This window comes from Neolamprologus multifasciatus, chromosome 13 (genome assembly GCF_963576455.1).
Source record: "Neolamprologus multifasciatus chromosome 13, fNeoMul1.2, whole genome shotgun sequence".
Classification (NCBI taxonomy): Eukaryota; Metazoa; Chordata; class Actinopteri; order Cichliformes; family Cichlidae; genus Neolamprologus; species Neolamprologus multifasciatus.
Window position 1 is genome coordinate 15,477,298 of NC_140451.1, and position 24,484 is coordinate 15,501,781.

The following is a 24,484-nucleotide window of genomic DNA, read 5'->3' on the forward strand; positions in this document are numbered from 1 at the left end:
ATGGTAGTGTATTAAAGGTGAACATGCTTACGCTATTATCATGGAGTCATAGCAGAACTGTGTTTTCCCAAAGTTCCAAAACTGCTTTATTATATGGGCTCCATATGTGAGCCATTCATCTGAATGTGCTCTTACTGAGAGTCCCAAAGATGCTATTGCAAATAAAGCAGAGAAGCTGCTCCCAGTCAGGGAATATAAAATGGATACTAATGTCTGCAGCCAGCTCTGCAGTAGATTCATTTAGGTAAAAAAAAAAAGAGAGAGAGAAAAAGAAAAAATGGGGGAGTGAGAATGTACTGTAGTTTTCTATACAAAAGATCCTGTACTGGTAACTAAGCAACAGGCCTTGAATTACATTGTACTGTAGAGCTGATTGAAAAGGGATTATATGCAACCAAAGGTACTGACATATCCTTTTATCAGATGTGTTTGGTCACCAACCCAATTTGTGCTTTCAGTATAAACATTAAATGCTGCTTGCGTGAGGCAGACGCGTGAAGCCTTATATCCTCACAGTCTGCAGCTGTAGTCAGGTGCGAAGACATATGGTAAGACTTTTGATTTGCGGCGAGGTCAGGACTAATTCATAGAAGCAGCCTGACTTCTGGACTGAGCGTGATAAAGGAACGTTTCCCCCCCACACACACACACAGCCGCCAGAGGAGTGCAACGACATTAAGGTCAAAGTTGTATACGATGCTGATAGATTAAATAATCTGCCATGCATTTATGGAAAAAATGATGGTGTTGCTAAGTAGATAAATGTGCATGTAAATAAAAGTGCATTCATGGCCTTGCATTGGAATGGATGCACTCTACTGCGACAAGAAAACCAAAGGTCCTTTTTCCCCTGGCCTCGTGGAAAAAATGCTTCAATGCTTTTAAGGGTCGGCCCCCGTCACTCGGCCTTCGCCAGCTGCTGGCAGGCTCGCTGCTTTACTGGACGGTTCACTTCTGCATGTACTTTAGCTACATAACCACTCATTTGCACAATCACACACTATGTGTCCTGCACCGGGTATCTAAATAGAGTATTTGGATGTTGCTCTGTTTCACTGGCTGACCGCCACCCCCCTGGTTTCCTGTTACTCACCATGCTGCCCATATTTGGTATGTCTCGAAATCGGTCCAGGGTTTGAAATTTCTGATTCAGTTCCTGGAACAGCTCCATGTGTCTTTTCCTGGTGTGCATGACTTTCTGCAATAGCAAGGGTTTTTCTTTTGGTATTGACAGCCAATAATGGAAATGCATCTTCCTCCCCACCCCCTCCAACTCTGCTCAATTTGTTAGTGTCATGGTAGTTTACTTATAGGCCAGGTTTGAAACAAATCTACCTGTCACTGCATATACACAAGTGACTGCCAAAATAAAGGAAACAGCACTGTAATTAAAGTTAGGGTTAGAGGACACTGAAACGCTGAATAACCTTCACTCGTAGTTTTGTTGGTGTAAGGGAAACCCTCGTAATCAAACCTTGGCACTAATTTTCCATTTTAGCCCAAGCTAAAAGAAAACACACCCAAAGCCAAACTAGATGCCATGTTTCCTTGATTTTGACAGAGTTTACAATATATATGCAGCAAAGCCTGATTTAACATTGCAAAGGAAATGCTATAACCTGCCAAAGGGGGTTTGACTATGTGTTTGCAAGCCAATAAAATCACTGCTGAAACCAGTGGTAAAAATCAGATGTGAAATGTGCAAATGACTTTAAAAGCATACATTTTGGAAATCAACATATAGCTAATGGATGTAGGAGATGGAGGAGGACAAAATGTAGATGAGAACTGTTGCCCTGTTTGTCAGTTGACAGCCTTGCTTTTACCTTAACTACACAGCGTGCCAATAAATCTCACTGAGTCAAGGCTGTGTAACTCCAATAAGCTTAAGAGGCACAACAAGAACTAGTAAATCAAATGACAAACACAACTGCAAAAATGGCCTTTCTCTGCATAAAAAGCTAGATGCATGTACCAAGGAAGGAAACATTATGGTTTTACATACCTCAAAGTCCAGATCGGAGTAACGTGACTTTCTTCTCTGTAAACAGAAAATCGGAAAGTATTATGAAGCAGCCATGGGCCCCAATACAGATGTTTGGTGTATTTTAACATAAAAGTGTTAAAGTGCAACTGAATCCTCTGTGCTTCATCCACATGAGCATATGTACCTCCAGAGAGCTCATAGATATTGTTGACCCTGTCTCACTCCTAGAAAGCCCCGTGGATTCCTCCATTTCGGCGAGGAAGTTCTTAACAGCCGTGCGAGGTTCAAAGGGCAGGTTTTGCATCTGCTCTGGAGCGCTCGGATACTGCTGCTCCAGGTTCACATTCATGTGGTCCATGCCTGACGGGTTGATATTGAAGTCAGGGCTCATCTTGTAATGCATTAGCCTCTCGTGTGGCAGCGTATCCATAGTGATGTTCATCTTGGTGTCATCTTTCAGGAGGGTGGGCACGTTACCCGACCCCGACACGGCTGCGGAGGCACGGGGCATGACTATGTAGTCTGTCTCCATCATCTGACTCTGCATGGGATGGCCCTCCTTGTCGTGGATGCCCATGTCTTGGTCGCTCTGGCGCAGGGCGTCGTCGGTGCAAAGGTAAACGGTGCGGCGAATGTCGGCGGTGGTGTCCGCCATGCACTGCTCTTTCAGCTCGCCCATTCCCATCGGCATGTGCAGAGCGGAAGGCTGCTGGATAATCACTTTGGAGATGATGTTGCCAGGCAGTGTGGAGTAGTTGAGGCCCTCGGGGGCCTTCTCGTCCTCCTCATCATTGAGGGAAATGCGGGAGAGGGTGCCTGTTATGGTGGCGGCGCGACAAGAGCCCATGTCTTTGTGGAGTGCTGCGGGGCAGGGTGATACAAGGATTAGTTGGAATTTCTCAGTAATGGATGTCAGACTCTGCTTTATATTTTTCAGCATGTGACTGAAAGAACAAGGGGATTCAAATCAGTGCGAAAGAACTCTCGGCGGAATATGCAGTACAGAGGGAATAAAGTACGGGATAAATAACTGTGAATATGCACCGAGTGTGACATCACGCCCAAATACAAAGGGACACAAAAGCAGACACTGCTGTCTCTGGAGGATATTACTGTAAATGGGCTCATATAGTTTCATCCATCCCTGAAATTCCCTCCGCCATTCAGAGTACAGCATTTCCCATCCTAATCCAAACTTAGCAATTGCTGGTGAACTTGTCCTGTGCAAAATATTCAACCAAGGAGCAGATATCTATTCCAAAATACCTTCTGGTCATAGGAAACACTGAATCCTCCCCTGTGTGTATTTTAATCTTTGCCTAGGAATTATATTATCTGCTCACAAAAGGCCTGCAAGGACATTACAAGAATAGCAAACAAGCGCAATACTCCCCTCTCTGTTCGAGGCTAATTTAATGCTCAGTGTGGACATGGGGAAAACAGTGTGGTATTCGCTCTGAAGAAGTCCTTTGATCTAAGTTTACCCTGTGTTCTGTAGTGTGACGCTGCAGAATATTACTTCTGCTGCTGACAATAACCCAAGCTTGTAAACAACCAGCTTTAACACCGTGAGCCCGCAGAGTGGTCTGTTAAGTGCATTTCTCTCAGACTGCAGCTCCACTTTGGTCCATATCAGGTCATAATTTATAAATGACACCTGTCTTTTCTTCCTTTTTGTATCAGGTATGGCCACTTTAGCTTTAGACGAGCACAGAATGAAGTAGGGCAGGCCAGAAGAGCCAGGGAGCCCCTTTTTGTTACTTAACAAGCGGCGTTTCAGAGAGCTCTGAATAATGGCCAGCTTGGTTGCTCCCTGCACATTTAGGATGTGGAAGGGAGTGGATAAAGGAGAGGTTTCAAGTCTGTGCATGTTTCTAACGCGAGATAACTTGCACAGTCTCTTTTATTCTCCACAGTTTTATTAAATTACAAAACTACTGTGGCCAAAAAATAAAAAAGAGCTTGACAGAGGAATCAGAAAACATTGTATCTCCCCAGTGAGATAACTTAGAAAGAAAATCCTCCCAAAATTAGACACAAAGGACCTACGTACCTATCCTTAGATGGTATCACAACGTTAATGAAAAGACATAATTGCAAGTGGAACTGCCGAAAGATGAAGAAAGCTGCCGCTATTTCAATTTACTGCAGTTATCTATTACAGTGACGCTGGAAATTACAGTGAAAACTCCAACAGTTCTCTTTATATTGTTTTGTTCTCAGATTAAAGTCAGTGTTTTTGTAACTGTGAAAAAACTCCTGTGGGGATTGTTGGTTGTTATATAACCTGAGCTATTTTTTACTGTCTAACCTCTTTGGTTTTTTTTTTGTTTTGTTTTAACATGCAAGCCAAGAGGAATCTAGTTAATCAGAGAGTGTGCGTTCTTTACCTGATCGGCAGGCGATGTCCACATCCTTCTCAAAGTCCGTCTGTAAGTGAAGGACAGTGAAATGCTCAATATTTCTAAAAATAAAAAGCATATTTTAAAAAAGAAACCAGCTACAAAAGTGAGATCAATACTATTCTATTGTTATGATACATGAAAAGAATCCCAATAATATTTCAGCAAAACGTGTGTGGCTGAAAAAAAAGAAAATTGGCTGCAGCAGCTGGGGAGCATTTTGTGCTCGCTGCTAATGATCGCATTGAACGAGAGGGCCTGACACCATTCTGCTATTGTGAAAACTGTTTCGCTCTGGATGGTATTACAATACTAATGGCAGATCATTGCTTCAATGTGCCGGTGGCATCGTCATGCTAGATGAACAGAATGGCGTCCCAGTCAAAGGTCATAGAGGGAACAGTCCTCTATTACACAGTGAGAGGAAATGAGAGGGATGGACGGCAAATACGGCCAGTAAGTTCAATCAAATAGAAATAAAAGACTGAGCTCAGGGGCTAAGAAGACCAAAGGAAACTAATACCATTTATCAAGGGGCCAAGTGTCTTCACCGCGTATAATCTGAGCTTTATAAAAGCACACCATGCAAAATGATTAACCTATAGAAAACAATGCCTCATGGTGTAGAGGTCATAGAAACCTAAAAAAAAAAATAGGATAGTAATAAAAGTAACACAAGAGGCAGACAAATTAAGGTTAGTAGAGAACAAAGGGGTGTGCCCATGTATTATAAATAACCAGGGAACATTGCTCAAATTACAGAGGATCTAACGGCTGCAGATAACAGCGGGGTAACTGTGCCTACCATTATCTGAGCATGCCCATTAGGGAAAGTTCCTGTTGCATCACCGCTGATTGGATCTTGGCAGTTTCTGAGCCGACATCTAAAAGCATCCTGGACCTATGCACAAGAGGGAATAAGTGTTAGGGAATATGTTAACAATACAGCTTATTATGTCTGTGATATCCTTTAAACATTTCTTTTTAAATATGCAAAACCCTACAGGGAAAGAACTGTTGCTTTAGGCTGTTACTGAGATTAGGATTCGAAAGCAATTAATAGTTAATAGCATTTGCAGGAGCATAATCTGCTGACATACAGGCGGTTAAAAGAGATCACAGGTGAAGAGGGGGAGGAAATGAAATCATCCCCTACCTCTCTCCGTAGGATACAGTGCACCATCACAATGACAAAACCCTGCAGCGAGTCAAAGACAGCGAAGAGGATCTGAAAGAGGATGGAGCGCTTGTCCGTTATGGCAAGTACCGCAGACATCCAGGTCAAAGCCAGCAGAGGCAGCACGACACAGGAACTCCACAAGGACGCCCTGAGAGAAAAGAAGGAGCACCGTGTAGAAGAAATAAAGGCAGGCAAACTGGTGGTGATATATACAGTGCTGACTAAAATCTCAAATCTCAACGGTTTCAACACTGAAACGTAAATTTGCATTGCAGTGGGCAGCGAGATGATCAGAACTGCAGAGGTGGACATGCTGTACATACAGAGACTCCCCGCAGCACCGCCTTATTGATTCACAGACACTGACAGGCACTTACATTGCATTGCTAGCTGTAGTTGCTGATAAAGCAGTTGTTGATACAACGCCACATTTGGCACACTTGAGAGTTAATCCTGTATGCGGCTCACTCATCTGTCTGTGGGACATAGAGACAACATCATGACAAACAACGCTGAGAGCCACTAACTCCACTTTAAAATCTCCCACCGTCATATTATCTACAGCAGAAGCAGCCAATGTGTGGGCGTGTGTGTGTGGTTTTTTCATCTTGGACTGATTCTGCCAAAGAAATACGAAACCATGTCGTTCCCGAGAGAGATCTGACCTCTTTATGTTTATGCCTGTAATTTCCTTTCAATGGCAGAAAAAAGGAGGTCTAAATCTCCATATGTACAACAACTCAAAGCACACTGTATGTATATTTTTGCATGATTTTAAGAGAAGAAAAGAAAAAGCAGGTACTAACAAGGATGTGCTGTCATACCCTGCTCGGTGCTTCAGCTTCTTGTCCAGTATACCATCTCTGGACACTAGTTTGTTAAACACCAAAATGCCAATCACCATGTTGACCTGTCAGGAGAAAGAAGAACAGGAATATTTGTTTTCAATAAATCATCCACAACGAGAGGATTTTAAGAGCAATGTTTTTAATTTCCCAGCATGACATTCTCCTTAAGTAGCCAATGGTTAGTGTCATTTTCCGTCTGCATTAACTTTGACCTGTAGCTTCTATTATTTGCTCTTCTCTGTGACATTTCAGCCAATGGAAGAGACATGCCCCGCACACTCAGCCCCGGCACAACAGCCTTAAGAAAGGATCTGCCTGACAAGAAGCACTCGTCTCCTCAAAGGCACCTTCTCCTATTATTAGCAGAGAAGTGAGGGAGCTTTACACTAGCTGGCTGGACCATTGTTTAAAACAGTGCACTGTAGTCTATTTAAAATCCCCCATAACTGTGAGAAGAACTCATTAAGTATTTATGCAAATACATTCGGGGAAGTTTTTATCCAACAAGCTCTGTTACTGTGAGACATCTGACTATCGATATAGTGATAACAGCAGCACGGTGTGGCGTGCATTCTCACTGCAGATGGTTGTTTCTGCCTTTTTTTTTTTTTTTTTTTTGCAGAGATTAGCTTGTGTTCCTCTGAGATTCGCTGCAAATAATAACCACGGAGCGGTGAGACTTCCGAGTCTTTGCGCTCAAACAAGAGGTTTAGTCACTTAAAAAACACATATATCTGAAATCGCTTTATTTCAAATCCCAGCAGAGAACAGGAATTTGACAGTGAACAATATTATTACACATTCCGAGTCGTCCGTCCCTCTGACACAGACTTAGTGATTTGCATAATCACATTCTTTGTGTAATTTTCTCTGTACAGCTATGTAAATACAAAATGATTAAAATACCCCAGTATATTAGATTTTGGACAAATCTAATGCATAAATACTTAATAACCTCACAGCTTCATGGAGGGCCATTATGGTAAATGAAAGGGGGTTACTCGAGCACATTGCCTGATGGGACGCTCATTACTTTGACTTTGAAACCACAGTTGGTTCCTCAAGTCAGACATTTTCAAAGCATCATTTTTTGTGTTGGGTTTCAGCACAGCACAGTTGTACCATATTCACACCATACCACCGCTAGAATCGCGTGGCTCGTGTGAGTGCTGGTCTTTGAGTGCAACCAGAACGATTCACAAGCACTGCAAAGTCATGTTTATTGAAAAATTTGTTGCAGCTAGTGCTGGCTGTTTTTCCTTTAATGTACATTTCCTTTACATTACATTATACAGAAAAGCAAAAAAAAAAAAAACCCCAACAAAACAAAAAACAGACAGTGGTGGCTGAGACATACCAGAACAACAGCAGCTGCAGGTCCAACAAAGGCGTACAGGAGCCCGCCCTCCAAAGACAGCCAACAGCTGCAGGAAAAGCAGAGGAAAAAACACAGTTAACTCCCACTAAGGCATTAACATCCAAGTTAATGGTGCACACCAGCATACAGTTGTGTTTTCCACAATTGTCAGGGGAGAAGTGCCATATGTTGTAACTCCATATCCAAAGTTTCACGGGGTAATAAGATTCTAAAGAGATTTTAAGCAGTGTTTATGCATTTGGTATCCAGCAGGGATACAACTCACATGGAATTGGGGTCTTGCTGTGCTATTTTGAAATTTGATTGGCTTCTTGGGACTTTGTTTATGATACCATTTAGGATAACTAAGCCACTGCAGACGCGTGCAATCATTACCCTTAGATTTTACAGACGAACCCACAATGTGCCCACTGAATACTAAACACAGAAAGAGAGGAAAAAAAACTTACTATAAGGGTGTCCCATAGCCCTTTGTTTTGGTAAATCCCATCGAAACAGCAACAACTAAAGCTGGTAATCCTTCAAAGGAGAAAACAATCAATAGTTATTTGAGCAGTTCTAGTAGCTTGTTAGAGCTGAGAGCATAAACCCACTTCAAGGGAGAAGAAGTCAACTGTGCCTTCCAGTCATTAAGGAAAGTGCAACCCGATTGATTTCATTAGAAGCCACAGTATGAGACTATACAGACATCTGAGAGTATATGATCAAGTATGGGCAATTCAATTTATTTCTTTAAGTGGCAGAAAAGAACAGACTGTGCGCGGCTTCGACAAAAGGGCAGCAGTGCATCATGTCCAGAAATTTCATCACTGTACTGTACAACACGTCTCCACCTTCCACACCTTTTACAAGAAGGGATTTGGCTGTACGTCTCCTCATTATAGATCGGTGTAATTGATTCGGTTCTTGCTACTATGTACTTGGAATATTAACACTATCCCTCTCCAAGCAGCGCAAGCAGGTGCTATTGATGTAATCAGTTTCCTGGAGGCACGAGCCGAAGACCCCGTTGCCATCCAGTGCTTCTCTGCAGTGCCGGAGAGGTATAGAGTGCCGGGTGTTCGCAAGCATGTCGTAAATCACAGTGCAGGCAACAATCTGGTGGAGACACTGCGCTTCAAACAGGTGAATTAAGAGACCACAGGCACTCTGTGCTGCTTGTCTCTTTTAGATCAGTGTTTTGTTTGAATAAGGTCGTAATCTGTAGAGGATTAAAGAATTATGTTCTTGTTGTGGCATGAGTAAACGAATAGAGTAATCTGTACTGCAATGCAACATCACTGCCGGACGACACAATCTCATTTATTTGTCAAAATGTATATTAGTTCTTTTTTAGAAATCTGTGTGATTGCAGAACAGGCTTTGTCCATTTTTTTTACAAGCCATGGCACTGCAATGACTAAGAGAGCCTTGTTTGTTGCTAGGTAACAAGAAGAATGAGTGTGGGCTCTTTCATAATCAAATTGATTTTTTTTTAGGAGAGATTTTTGTAAGAAAACGCTGTTTGGACAGGGATTGATACTGGCAGTTATCAAATGAAGGGAAATCTTGTAGGTTTTGATGCAGATCTATCGCCCGCGTGTATTTATTGATATTTGTATGGTGCTTATGATTAAAATCTGTAAAGAAAGATGATACATACGCTGTACTGGTTGCATTCAGTGCATTTTGCCTCTGCAAACATTTCCTCCTTCTAAACTGTACATCCGAGGGTTTCAGATGAAATGTATTCTGCTGCAGTGTGAATGCCCGGCTCAGACCCTCTTTATCAGACATAAGGTCATTGTAACCTGCAATTGAAGAGCCGCACCAGTCTGTCCTTCCCCCCCACACTGCTCATGACTGGTCCATTTACCCAGCCCTTAGAGAGCTTGACTGGAAAAAGCATCACAACAAAAGCGCCTGACAGGATGAGGATCTAGCAGCCCCACGGAGAGGATGAATAGAAAAAGACGGTGCAGTTACTTGGAAAGACACCGCGGCCAGAGATATTGTGAGAAAATGGCAGCTGCTGGGATGATGGGAGATAACGGAGAGGGTTAGAGAAACATGCTGCTTTACTTACCCCAACCCAGACAAAGAAAGCGCTTACGGATGAGCCTGGTCCGAACCTTTCCTGTCACTGCCATGTAGGACTGCCAGGCCTCTGTTAGGACCCAGCAGAACGACGCCAGGAAGAAGAAGTGCAGGAAGGCTGTTGTCATGATGCAGACGCTCTATTGGATGGAGAACAAAACGTGTCAGACAGAGGCAGAGCTTCATATTTAACAGAAATGCAGTTTACTAACAGCTAATAAATATAGATTCCTTTGAAGCAACGGGCTTCCTACGGAGATGCATCAATTCTATTGATAATCCCTCATTTCCTTGAATCATTCTGGCCATACGAACAACACAGACCATCCATTAGTATCCTGTGCAGCTCAGGGAAAGTCTGCCTTGCACCAACAGAGTCAGCGATAGTAGTTTAGATCAAAGCCAGTCTAGCCAACACAAAAAAACACGGCGTAGCATTCCTCCACACTAAACCTCATTAGTATGCAGACGATCCAACCTGGAGCCATGTGAACCAAGGTCAACTGTTTTACACAGACAGAAGGGGCAACAAAAACCACAGCACTGCTTAAACATTAGAGAACGCATGTGTCGGAGGCAGCACATTGGATTGATGCCACTTTTCAGCTTCATTAGTTTGTCCATCTTTGTCCCACGCTCCAAATGGGATCGTTTAGAAGAGGATTAGAAATGAAGAAGTATCCTTGAGAATCTTGTCATTACATGCTGACATTTGTGAGAGAGAAGAGATTAAGCTTTTTTTCTTTTTGTTCAGATTGTTTGCACTGTGAAGATTTGGTAAACTGAGTAATACTGTACAAAGACGCAAGTGCATCATCTCGTCCGGGGGAGTGCACACCATGCTGTGAGATCTCCCATACACTTTTTCATCCCCACTGTGAAAGACGCACTAAATCTATCTATCCCCTGTAGTGCTCACGGGGTTTATGCGAGACAATAATCCTGCATTACCTTATTCCCGGGAAGTGGGAAATTCTGTTAAACTACACCCACGAGGGATATTAATTACATAAATGTCCATTCAAGCGGAAAATTTATGTAGGATGCATTCAGGTGCAGTATGTATTTGTCATTTTCTTAGATACTTAAATGCTTTTGGATATTTTTTTTTAATTCACCAGTCACTGTGGATTAAGGAAGTTAAAGGAATTCCATTACTGGTTGCAAAAAAGAGCTGCTGGTAAAATAATGCTCTGCTAATGTAGCAAAATAAACCAAAGCACCGAAGTAGAATATTAGTCAGTTTTGGCAGGTTCCAACTGTTAAATAATCAGCAGTGTGTTCATTTACACATTTCATTAAGTGCTAAAATGTCAGCCTAAATGTACCTGCAAGTGTGACAATCATTTCTGGAAACTTTTGCTTTTTCCGCAGAGTCTAACTGGAAACAAAGCAACACAACCGCAATTTTAAAAGCCTTAAAATCCATAAACACGTATAGTATTTATGTTACTATAAATGGTGAAGGAAAACTACTTTGTTTTTGTGAGGTTTAGGTGGATTCAATACACTTGTGGCTAATGCTGCAGACGGTAGTATCGAAGCAATTGGGGGAAAAAAAGAAAGAAGAAAGAAACCCACAACAATCAAAACACATGACACTCCCATGACGCATTGCCACCTGCTCGTGTGGTAATTACAGGTGCCGTTTTAGAAATCACAAACATGCTGCGCTATAAATCTTTGATAAACTGAGATTAAGAAAAGGCATGTATGTGGGAGTCAGCCCACTTTTGACAAATTCTGACCTTTCAATATGGATTTTTGAAATTTAGTAACCTATATCCACATGTTAGCATGCACTGTGATTGTTACTGGCAGTGATCATTACTGGATGGAGTACATGACCTAAAAAAAACCACCAGCAATTTCACATGCTGATTTTGTGAAGGAGACAAAAGGGAAATGGGAAACCATACAGTAGCTAGACAGCTTGTAGACTTGCACCCAAAGCTAATTCTAGCGTTGCTGTTGCTCATGTGCTGTCCAAGGTGCTGAAAATAGAGCCTGCCTTGTTTCCTGGAAACGGGTCATATGCAACCACTATGCTTCATGGTTCACTTGGATGCCTGTGCCGTCCAGCCTCATTAGTCCTCCAAAATGAAAGCTGTGCATTTGAAGAGAGAGGAAGCCACACTATGAGGATATTACGATGGCATCAGTTGAAGGAAGGCAGCCATACAGAAACGAGGCTGAAACCCAGAGTTCACGTTGCCCTTTAAAAAGGCAAATGCTCTGAGATGCTGAGTACACTGTGTTGGTATCCATGGAAACAGAGGAACCGAGGAAGGGACCAACATTAAAACATCGCAGAGCTAATAGACGCTGAGGTAAGGGTAGGTGGTGATGGGGTATGCTTCAAGCCTGTTCAGCAGTGACAGTTTAAGATGAGGACAGGACATTTGAAGAATTAATGTGTCCAGCCTAAACTCTGACTAAAAGGTCTCTGCCACTTCTACCTTCAAAGCCACAAAGTAAAAAAGAGCAGTGACATATTATTCATACATAACTTTCTATTATGTTATTACTTGTTCACACTACTGTTGCTGATGAAATTGTTTTCAGTGTCCAATTAATATTCAATATTTAGTTATTTCCATTATTTATAGGTTCATTAACTGGTTTTATGAGAATACTCAAAGTCATACACTGTCAGGTTAAAACTCTAAATTTTAATGAAACCTGAAGAAATAGATTACTCACTGTGTTTTCGCAGCAGAGACCTACAACATTATTTAAAATGCTGTAGAACAATCTGAACTGGACTATATAACATTGCTTTTATCTTCCCAACTGTGCTGAATCACTGTAGGAGGAGGAGGCTGGTGGTTATTTTGACTGAAGCACCCTCCTTCTGAATCAAGCAGCAAGCGCCCCAGTGCGTTACACAGTGGGTGCTTGGGTGGAGGACGTTAAAAAACTCCAAACAACAAAAGTGGTAGTGGCAAAGTGTTGTTGAACCGCAGAGGAACGCTGAAAAAAATGTATTGACTTTGCCACTACAGCCAGAAAATGGCTACTTCTACTTCCTGGTCTGTGGATGTGCCTCACATGAACCTGAAGTGAACTCATCCCGATAACAATTCTACTTCTGCCTACTTTATCTCAATATATAACACTCCCAAGGCTCTAAACAGTACATCCAGTTATTCTCTCCAACATAATCAGAGGATTCCTGCCAAGTATGTAGGAATGAGCAGCATGTTGATTTAGTCACTTTCTACTCTGTGTGACATCAATTTAGTTAAAGTGAAACCTTGAACTGGATTGAAGAGGATGAACCAAATCCCACTTCCGTGCACCTCATCCTAAGGAGATGAAGCCTGTAGTTTGCTGAAACTATGTGCTATTGTGTGATGCAGTTATTGCATGTTGAATATGTGGTGCGTGGACCCTTGATTATGTTTAATAAATGATGACTAAGTGCATATATTATGCATGTTTTAATAGTAGTAAATGGCAAAAAAGCTTGATTCTTCCAATTCCTAAAGCCCATTATTTTTAACTACTCTGTCAAAATAATGCTGCACATCTCAGGGATCTATCTGTTTATCCTGTCTACTTCAAACTTGATGTGCACTGCTGAGGATCCGAGTAAGTGCAGTGTTGAATTTAAGGTCATTTGGATGAGGAATAATGTGAGTTTGAATGGTTGTCTGCCTCTATGAGTTGGTCCTGTGATGGTGACTTATCTGAAATGTACTCTGCCTCTCGCCCTATGATAGCTGAGTTAGGCTTCTGCCCCCCTGTGACCCTGATAAGGATAAATGGAAGAGAATGGATGGATGAGGGGTGGTCTCCTTCATGTTGCTGCACAGAAAGAGTAAAAGTACAGTGATAATCTGTGCCTGTCACCATTCTTGACCTCACTGTCACGCTCCTGTTGGCGTCAGTGTTGGCGTCAGTTCACACAACACAAAGATAGATTCAAAACAAAGTGCTGCTTTCTCAGCGATGCTGTTTATGATGAGGTGCTGACAACATGAAATCAGCCACAAAGGTATCCTCAGAGTGCCTTTAAGACTACCGACTGTCATCGGCTTTGAATCTCCTGGTTACTGTTGCTATGCAGCACTGATGATGTCACACTGACTTTTATGATCTGTATTCAGGATCATGTAATGTTGCCTGGTAACAGCGGCGACTTAGGCTTTGTATTAACAGGGGACAGTCATTGTGGCAATTTCCAGTCCTGAACCCTAAACATATGTTTATGTCTCAGGTGAAGGAGCACAAGCCTACAAGTCATTTTCACAGGAATCCGGTCACATGAAGCTACAGACTGACGCCTGACACTTGTCGCTGCGTGACGGACCACAAATCAGAGATTGTGGCTTGTGAGGCCTTCATCATCAAATGCTGAAGAAGAATCATCAACATTCAATGCTTTCATGCATGCAGACTCACATAAGTGCATTGGTAACATTAACTAATGCTTGATCAACACTTTAAAGGAAGCATCAAGGTAGATGACCATCTTTAACTGTATTCCTTTTAAGTGGTGTAAACATTTCTCAAAGGGCTGTACACGCATTAAGAGACAAGCAATAATATGGCAAAAACCAAATGTGGATTGCAATAAAACTCAGCAAATTGAAGACATGAAAAGAAATAATTGCTATTGATGCAAAGTGACCATGAACCAAGTTACAGTAACTTCAACTCTGAGGTAAGTAACAATCAATGGGTGCGAAGAATAAGTCGACTGGCACATTGCAAGGTGAGCAATATACAAAAGCAGGGTGACATAAGGACTGTGAGCCTCAAATGGCTACTAATGACCAGTGGGTGATGAGTGAATCACTTCATGGAGGGTTGACTTTAACCCTAAATCACAGAGCACTAATTCAGTGTGGAGCCCAACTAAGTTGCTGCTGTTGCTAAGCAGCATCAATAAAGGACTATAACCACCATTAAAAAAATCAAAAAATCTCTGTCTGGCTCTTCATCATGACAACCATCTTTACAATCCACCTGAAACTTTCAGAGGACATGCAATGGCCATTTCATATCAAAATCTGTCACCTATCCGATATCTATATGTAAGGAAAACCTCCCTAACTCTGCTGAAATGCCTCTGACTTGCCTGTGACAGTGGGAACAGGCAGTAGGAGTTTAGAAAAAAATCCCCTCTCAAAGCAAACATCAAATAAGCCAGGCAAGCATCTGCAATGCTGTCGCAGATCAAAGTGTATAAACACTGTAATGTCACAAAGGGAGTGACTGCCAGCAATTCACTTGTGATAACTTGTAACATCAGGAGGTTTAAAATGAAGATAAAGCTATAAACTGTTTCTCATTTCAGCAGACTTATGACACCTTGACCCCATCTGCCTTATGTATTTCATAGTAAGAGCATTTTAGTGGAACGGCCTCTCTAGCTCCAAGACTCTCTAATTGCATCTTCCCAGGCAAAGCCAACAGCTCCTGCTCGTCTTTGTTTGTCTTTCTATAAACCAGGATAAACAGAAACAGAGGACAAAGGAAAAGCATACACAGGCAAAGGTGATTCACTGTCTTCCTGCTCCCAGAGGACACCTCCATAGCAAAAAGATGATTTCTATTAGATGATGAGCAACTCGGAATCCACAAACAGTGGAGCCAATTATGTGCACTTCTTACAGGAGATGGAGGAAAAACAAGTGAGGCTGTGTCAGGCAGCATGGCAATTAAACCCACACAGGGACTGTTTTCTCCTCTTGGTGGCCTATCACTCAAACACCGGCTTCTACAGAGTGTCTGATCAAACAGATGAGCATTTTCTCAAATATTGTTACAACAGAGTGTTCAATACAGAGCAAAGGGACACTAGTAATAATTACATTGTTTGGGAAGTTTTATCTACAGCACAGCTACACTTGAATAAATACATTTTACTACTCTTGACGACAGTACTTGGCTAGCTGAGTTTTGAGGTGTCCAATTAAATCTAGTTTTGGTTCTCAAGGCCATGGTAAATAAGCACATTTGTGCTTTTTGTGTGCTTGCTTTAGAAGTAAAGATAATTTAACCTTGGATTTTTTCCCTGATTCTCTTGCTCATGAAGACCAGACAAAAACAATGACGGCAATAACTTAATTAGTTTTTTGTTTATGCACAGAAGCCACAACAGCAGTTTGATAATAGTGTGCTTGTTTCTGGCCACTTGGCTCAAAATTCTAAATCTGCTAATGTAAGAATGAGGCAAAATCTGCAAGTAATGAATCTTTGAGTGGTTTTTCTAGTCATTTACTGAAAGCAGATTCTATAGTTTAGCTCAGCAGCCACTTGCTTCTGCTTTATACAAAAACACCTGTTTACTAATGGAGAAAATAGATCATAAAAACTGAACCAGACAAAACAATAAGTTTAAAGCTGCTGAAAATTTCAGTGAAACTAAGAGGAATTTCTAAGTCAGGTTACAATTCTGTGGGTTCAATAGTACACCAACAACCATGATCCAGATTTGTGTAGCTTCAAAGTTCAGTGTTAATAACAATGTTGGTCCGTTCCAAACAAATCTGTCAGCACTGCTTATTTTGATCCCCGTGAGTCTGACAAGGTAGCTTGTTGAGTCAGTCTAACAGATGCTGAAATTACATCTTCAGTATGTCAGTGGATTTTCGGGGAGGAAAACACCTAATCTCTTTACAGATTTCACAGACAGACATCCTATTAGAGGCAAGCTGAGTGAGTATTCCATGTTAAGTGGTGGTCCTTACAATCAAGACAGGAGATGGCTGAAGCCCTGATTAAATCTGACAGGGCTTCAAATCAGCTCAGCTTTAAAAAATGCCCTGAAGCTTTGTGGATTCAGTGTCTTGGCTACTACAGTGTGCCAGAGATGCGAGGGCCAGCAGGGAAACAGATGAACTTGTTATGTGCAAATGCTGTTTTTGTTATTTTACGAGACTGTTTGTAATGAACCAGCTCGGGTTCGCGTCACGACGCTAACAACTATCACATTTTTGTCCATAATTTATCCTGTTGATTCTTATTAGGTGAATTTCCTTATTCATTTGTTGTCCATGCTTCCATTTTCAATGAACTCAGGAAAATTAACAAGGAGTATTTTGATTTATGAGTAGTAAGAACCACTAGTTGGCCCATCTGGTCCTAAAGTACTAAAAGGTAAGAGTGGCAAGTCAGTACTCATGTTATACAGCACCAGCAATACTTCTAATGACAAAAGACCCCCTAACTCCTTTCCTTTGACACATTTTTTTTCATTTTTACAAGCATTTTAAAATGATTTTTTTCTGTGATTTAGATTCTAAAATCTTTGACTGCTGCAATATGAGAATACCCAGATGTGCCTTGTTAATGAGCTGAAGAAACAAAACAAACAAACAAACAAAAAACCCAAAATGGAAGCGAATACAAGAAACAGTGAGGAATAATGAGACGAGGGACAAAAAGCCGTGTGTGTCTCGCAAAAGGTAAAGATATACCGAGAAGTGGTTACACAATAAAATGCCTGTAATCAGACAATGTGTCACACTGTAGTGCTGCCAAATGACCGAGAAGGGCATCTGTGTGGGCAGCTTGTAAATCCTAACTACTTTTTTGCCAAACAATCTTTTACATTAGCTACTTGTTCGCTGGCCAGTGACAAAGCAGGAGGAAGGAAACGACGCATTTTACTGGAAGCGCTTCTCCAGCAGCAGCTGGGTTTTCGAATCCTGCCGTGACTTGATCAGAAATTCAGCTCTTGTTGATATCTGAAGAAAAAAAATGATTTGCTATCTCTCCGCGATGCTTTTGAGTCACTGCAGCAATGCCAAATCCACATTCAGTCTTAGCAGGACAGAATGCTAATTTCCTGCGTTTGACCCATGCACCATGTGTGCTGGTGTGCAAAATGTCTGCCTTTCTGCTCTTACACTACTTGCTGCCAACCTATCTTGACTTTTTAAGGAACTCTATAATATATAGAAGGTCCCGACAGTCTTTTATGTTAATTCTTTTATTGCTTTGCACTTTTAACTGTGTCTGAATATCACTGTAGTTTCAGTGCCAACAGATTGGGGCTTGTCTCAAGTTTCACCAGAGTAATATGTATGGTTCTAAGCCAAGGCAGAGTAGGTCTGCATCTTAAGGAGGCATTAGACACACATTATTTTCCATTTGGAATGAATATAAAAGGCTTCTGTGAGACCTAAAAGAAAACGAGTAATTTACTTCAACACAGCAAAATGCTAACTACTAGATTCTTTAAAAAAGATATTCTTTAAAGAAATCTGGAGTTCAAAAGGTGCTATTTTGAAGATAAGAGTTAGCAGATGAAGAATGGGACTGATTATTGATTCAAATCTCTGCCTTAAAGATGAGCAAATTTGACTAACACTTCTCCAGCTGACTGGGAACAGGTGAATATGATGGAGCATTTGTAGCATATCTTTTCATCTTCAATACTTCATTACATTCTGCATGATAATATGCACAGCTCTGCATAATTCTGCATGGTAAACTATTACCTGTTGAGCTCAAAGAAATGCCAGAATGAAAATTAAGAAGGCTGAGCTGTGTTAAAGCTGGTGTAGGTGAGAGCGTGGTGTCATTTGGATCTTTCTAACCCATGCACCTCCACACTTTGGAATCTGTGCCCAATAAATCCTTAAATTGCACTTACCACATTGTGGGTCTGTGTTTGCCCAACAAGGATCAATATGTTTGAGCAGACTATAGATAAGCAGAAGTTGAGCAGGATGATGGATCGCTCAGAGCGAATATATCTAAAAAAAAAACCCCAAGGGAAGAGAATTAACCAGACTTTAAGTTTTACCAGAACTTTTACCAGATTATGAAACATCACATAACAACTGAGAATTGTTATTATTGTTTGGTTGAAATGTATGCACTTAAAGCGTTGCAGTTACCTCCATAGTACTGCGTAGATCACTGCCAATGTGATCAAGGCGAGGCAAGACAAGCCACAGCCAACTATCAATGTCACAGATGGGACCCCTGAGTACTCCATGGTCTGTAGGGATGACAGAGCAAGACGAACCAGTCAGTGGGAGGTTGGATGTGGTTCATGCAAGACAGTAAATCTTTATTATTGGCCAGAGAGGGAAGCAATCAAAACAACCACCACCACCAATATGAATAGTCCACAGTGAGACTTAATTTACTTTGAGGTTTTAGTTGCATGTGTGGGCTTGAAGCTTGTTTAGATACATGCATAAAACTTTCCAGGAGATCATGTTGCAGGAGAATAAACAGTGGAAGTAATTATAACCAATGTTTTTGTTTTACGCTGTGTTTTTTGAGTCACACTTGGAAGTCAAGGAGGCCGGCCAATCACGGGCCAGCCGCCGAGGCTTCCTTCACATACACTTTCCCATATTATAAACCATATTCAGTAAATCAAAGCTAGACAAAATAAGTACTTTGCTGCAAGAAAAATGATGATGTATGATTTAGGCCTGACAGAGAGGAAGGCCACAGTGCATGTTCTCAGACTTAATTACTTTATCTTTTCAGGAAATTACAGGCTCCTGCTTTGTTTACCCCAGTCTAATTGCAACACACAATTGTGCTCAAAACACAATTTAAAGATCTCACCTGCAAGAATTTGTCAGCTTTTTTTGTGGACAGGTCAGTGAAGAAAACAACACCAAAAAAGGTAAACTTTATCTTTATCTCTTCCCTAACGTGATTGATGAGGAGACACTTAAAGACAAGCACCAGCACACACACACCCTCCCCCTCTGCATGCCCATACACAATCTAAGTCTATGCCCAAACTAGAAAATACTCCCCCCCCCACAATCTCCCCTTTACCACTGTATTACTATTTAACAGGATTAGCACACATGAAGATTCAATTTTCATTCTCACCACACACACAGACACATACACACACGAACAGGGAGCCTTTCTCCTTTACATGAGCTCATGAAACCCACATCGAATAGCAAATCAATAGCCTACTTACTATTTCTCTTGGTTGCTGAGCCAAAATGGCGAAGGTAGATACACGATCACATAAGCATTTTGTATGGGATGCATCTGTAAGCACCGTTTTACATCCTTTTGTGGACCAGGCTCCCCAAGAATCGTTCCTGCAAGGAGGAGGCAGAGGCAATTAGAGGTTTAATTCCAGCGGTGACACGACTTCACAGGACTTCTCGACATCGCTTCGGCGTTTTTATTTAATTATTACTAATATGACTCGAGAGCTGGAGAGATTGTTTCATAGAGAGAAAGAAGAAGAAAAAAAGCGAACAGACTAATCGACACGGCTCTGGTGTGGCTACGAGCAGCATTTCAGCTGGAGCAGATAGAGAGGCAGAGACGGAGGAGGGGGAGGACGCACGGAGCTGTCCAAGCAGACCGGTGCTGATTGATTCGCTATACGCAGATAAATACCAACGAGTCGAGTGATACAGAAAACAGCGTTATTTCCTCTTCACGCACAAGTTAAAAGCCTTTATATTTACCTGTTTGCCTCTCTGCGTGCTTTATATTCTTCTAGAGATCTTTTCCAAACGACTATAATCCTCTTCCCCCCCCCCGGTTATCCTGTCCTTTTTTTTACCCCCCCCACTTTCGGCTGATTTCCCCCCCCCTCAGCTGTTTTAATTAGCAGCTTTTGAATGCTTCCTTAGGGGGATTTTCACCCTGGAAACGGTGGACAGCATCAGATTGATACTCTGTTCCTCTCTGCTGGTGTGAGGGGGGGAGGCAGATGCAGTGAAAAAATAAACGCACGCCGTCGCAAGGTTTGTTTATTCGGCTTCGAGTCTAGTGATATGACGGGAATAAAGGATGCTTTTGGGTCATTCCTGAAAGTCATTTTACACGAAAGTTGTCGCTCCCCGGCGTGAAGCGCTCCCCTAAAAAAACACCGCAGAACTAATACCACCCCGCGGAGGCAGCGCAAATGGTTGCAGCCAGTCCCCACTTCACACCACTAGTAGGTGAAATGAAAGGAGCGTCTCTCTTCCATTTGTCATTCACCCCCGACTCATTTTGTGCCTTCAGAAATACCATCCTTGCTGATTAAATATCACCGAGGCTTTATTCTGAACACAGCCTTTGCCGCAACACCCAACCTGACTTTTAGCTTCGTGCCGTCACTAGCAAACACCTGTTGTCCTGCAAGGCGCTCTGCTCACCCTACTACTAATTTTATAAAGCCAAGAAGAAGAAAAAAAGGGGAAAAGATGCATACTATTGATTCAAGACAATATAAGACGTACTGGCTTTTGATTTGTTTAAGCGGGCAGTGGCTGCTGTGCGAGCTAATCCTGCTTTGTCATTTGATCAATGTGGCAGAAATATTTATTATTCCTGGAAGAGACCATGGAGCCAGTTGCAAATTTCCAGCCAGGGCCAACCGACACTGTGGGTTGTTTGTGTGTGCACAGCAATGAAACGATAAACGGACATCCTCCCCCTTTTGCTTCCCTTCTTAACTGGGCTGTGACCATTCTGTGTACACAACCGATATGTGCTTTTCAGCAGACTGCATGCTAAAACAAAAAACATAAACCAATTAAGACAAAAACCAAAAGAAAAAGAAAAAACAGGAAAGAAAGGATAAAAGAGAAAAAAGCGAATGACCCACTCATTAAGCTAGCATCAGCAGTTCTTAAAAAAGTTTAGTTATAAATTTGAATCACAGTTTATAAATAAATTAAACTATATGTATTTATACATACAGCAGAACCTCTACGAATTGGTCATATTAGAAACATTAATTTCTTCAAAACTGGTGCAAAATGAACGTTTGAAGCATATAAACAACATGTCTACAAGTCACCAAAGTGGCCAAAGAAGCACCTGTGGGTGAAATATGGCAACATAGAGCAAGTTTAGGAGTCATATGATAGCTGAGAAGGATTTTATGATACCGCACTGCTGATGATTGCAGAAGTAGTTCAGTGTTGAAATTGCATGTTGGACTTTCCATCATTTTTTTTTTTGTCTGTACAGGTGTGTGGCTCTCCAGATGTTCCAGTTTCAACATTAAGATTAATGTTGGTTTAAGCAAGCGCAAATATATTTACAGCTATATGAACCCAGTGAGAAACTGCATGCAATATCACCACGTCTTTCTTTTTGCTTATTTGTCACACTTAAATGTTTAAGATCATCAAACAAATTTTAACATTAGACAAAGGTAACTTAAGCAAGAACAAAATGCAGTTTTCAATGATAATTTTATTTATTAAGGGGGGAAAAAATGCTATTCAAACCAAACTGGCCCTGTGCGAAAATGTAATTACCTCGTAAATCTAATATCTAGTTATGCCACCCTTGGCAGCAACAATTGCAATCAAGCATTTGATATTCAGATCATTATCATGCTCTATAATCCAAGTGTTTCAGGGTTTCAGGGAACAAACTTGTGGCTGGGCATTTTCCTTCAGGATTTCTAGTAGAGAGCAGAATTCATCGATCCATCAATTACAACAAGTCATTCATGTCCTGACACAACAAAGCAGCCTCAGACCATCACATTACCATCACATACCACATTACCACCATCACCATACTTGACTGTTGTCTTGTCAATCCACAGATTATTTCTCCAGAAGTTTTGGGGATCGTCAGCAGTGGTTTTCTCCTTGGAGCTCTCTTGTGGATGCCACCTTTGCCCAGTCTCTTTATTTTTGAATCATAAACACTGACCTTAATCGAGGCAAGTGAGGCCTGCAGTTCTTTAGATGCTTTTCTGTGTTGTTTTGGACCTCGTGTATGAGTCATAGATGCACTCTTGGAGTGATTTTGATAGTCCGAACACTCCTCGGAAGCCTCAACACTGTTCCTAGTTCTCTCTTTTTGTGGAAAATGACTCTCAACATCGTTTGGTGAAGTCCCAACGCCTTAGGAACCCTTCCAAGGTTGATGTGACTTTTTTTCTTATTTGTTCTTAAGCTTCTTTAGCTCATGGCATGATGTGTTGCTTTTTGAGATCTTTTAACCTACTTCACTTTGTCAGAGAGGTTCTAAAGTGACTTCTTGATTCAGCAGGTCTGGGTGTGGCTGCTGAAATTGAACTCAGCTTTCCAAAAATGGTGGTAAATTCCATTAAATTAATGATTTAACAAAGGGAGTGGGGTTGAAGAGATGTGGCAATTGTTGTTTTTTAACAGCGCCAGGTAGGTTCAAATAGCTTTTCCCCCCTTAATACATGACATCATGTTTTAAAAACTTTGTATTTACTCTTTATCTAATATTACAAGATAAACATGTAAGTGTGACAAATATGCAAAACTAAGAAATCAGGAAAGGCAAACACTTCTTCACAACACTGTAGTCAGTACATGTTTGCACAGCTGCAGAGTAAAGGTTAGAAAATAATCTTTTAATGTGACAAAACTGCTGTGCACATATTTTGTAACAATAGTGCACACTTTTCAGCACTTTGGGTAATTCCTGTAGGAGAGTGATGAGGTACCATAAGGTAACAAGTAGGGTGCTATTACATACTCAAACTGATTGTCACGATCCAATACAAATCTACTTTCCAATGCAGGCTTTCTTTTGACGTGACAGACTGACACAATGTGTGATGCTTTGTAACTTTGGGATGAATCCATCTCTCCCCTGGTGAAAACTCAATCCTTGGCATGATCTGTTTCTAACTTTTGACTTGTTAGATGTTTGCTTATCCTCTGTGCCGGGGGGGGGGGGGGGGGGGGGGAAGCTGACAGGAGAACAATCCCTGCCTGGGGATTTATGTATGCCACGTTTGATGTGTTGCCTGACCTTATTGGGGCTCGGTGGCCCAAGAATATAAAACATCCCCAAGAGAAAGTGACATTCTTGACCACAGTAAGACTGATGACATGACATTCATCACACACCAACTGCTGACCACTTTATATCCACGCGGTGATCTATTGACAACTTTACATCAAAACTTACAGGACTTAAAATTTCTGACAGAACTTGATGGGGCTCCGGTTTTTACGCAGTTTGGTGTCAAGCCGCAAGATAAGTGACAGCAAGAGTTACATAGAAAGCTCACAAAGTTTTAAGCACATTCAGTATTTAAACCTTTGAGTCTTGCTTAACCACAACTTAACTTTGAAAGACTGAGCCCCTCTACACATCCTGTTACTAAATGTACACCTTACCCACATGCTTAGCCATTATACTTACAGCATAAGTCAAACAGTAAATCTGTATCATTATTTTTAAGCCAACATGGTGGCACTGCTGTACACGCTACATGACCATAGCTGCAGTTGTTTAACCTCACTTGTCACACTGCACATAAGCAGGGCTCACCGTATGTTTCTCTAGGGATGCAAAAACCTTTAAATTCCTTGCATGCCCACATTAGATTAGACAGACACCGAGATGGGAGCTTAAAGCGTGCCTTAGGCTATGCACTTAAGGCAATTTTATAAAGTCTTGAAAGACTGACACACAATGGCAGGCAGAGGAGGGAGGGGGCAATGCTGGGAAATGATCCCATCCATCTTGGATCTCTTGATGATGGGCAATTTATATCAGCCTGTGGGCCACATTGTGTGTGTTAACTGAGTGAAGAGAAAAGAAAAATGAGCGCATATTCTTGTGTATCAGGGAAATCTGATTAATCCCTAACATTCCCTGAGTGGGACAAGACCCTTCAAAACGAGGCAGACAAACAAGATAACGTGACATCTGTAT

At 41.5% G+C, this 24,484-nt stretch overlaps 1 protein-coding gene across 9 annotated transcripts in view; it reads right to left on the bottom strand.

Annotated features, from left to right (window-relative positions):
* Nucleotides 1-24,484, bottom strand: part of adgrb3 (adhesion G protein-coupled receptor B3) — a 133,514-nt gene that overhangs the window by 20,583 nt on the left and 88,447 nt on the right. For 6 of the 9 annotated variants that reach the window (XM_085183246.1, XM_085183245.1, XM_085183243.1 and 3 more), the window contains 14 exons: nt 19,791-19,917; nt 18,730-18,833; nt 18,483-18,585; nt 9,861-10,011; nt 8,245-8,314; nt 7,775-7,841; nt 6,376-6,479; nt 5,947-6,045; nt 5,546-5,717; nt 5,195-5,290; nt 4,378-4,417; nt 2,172-2,848; nt 2,006-2,041; nt 1,094-1,198 (listed from right to left, as the gene is read on the bottom strand). In XM_085183246.1, the coding sequence (XP_085039372.1) occupies nt 1,094-1,198; nt 2,006-2,041; nt 2,172-2,848; nt 4,378-4,417; nt 5,195-5,290; nt 5,546-5,717; nt 5,947-6,045; nt 6,376-6,479; nt 7,775-7,841; nt 8,245-8,314; nt 9,861-10,011; nt 18,483-18,585; nt 18,730-18,833; nt 19,791-19,917 (1,951 nt within the window). The remainder of the gene's footprint in view (nt 1-1,093; nt 1,199-2,005; nt 2,042-2,171; nt 2,849-4,377; nt 4,418-5,194; nt 5,291-5,545; nt 5,718-5,946; nt 6,046-6,375; nt 6,480-7,774; nt 7,842-8,244; nt 8,315-9,860; nt 10,012-18,482; nt 18,586-18,729; nt 18,834-19,790; nt 19,918-24,484) is intronic. The other 3 variants (XM_085183240.1, XM_085183244.1, XM_085183242.1) reach the window with 3 other exon arrangements.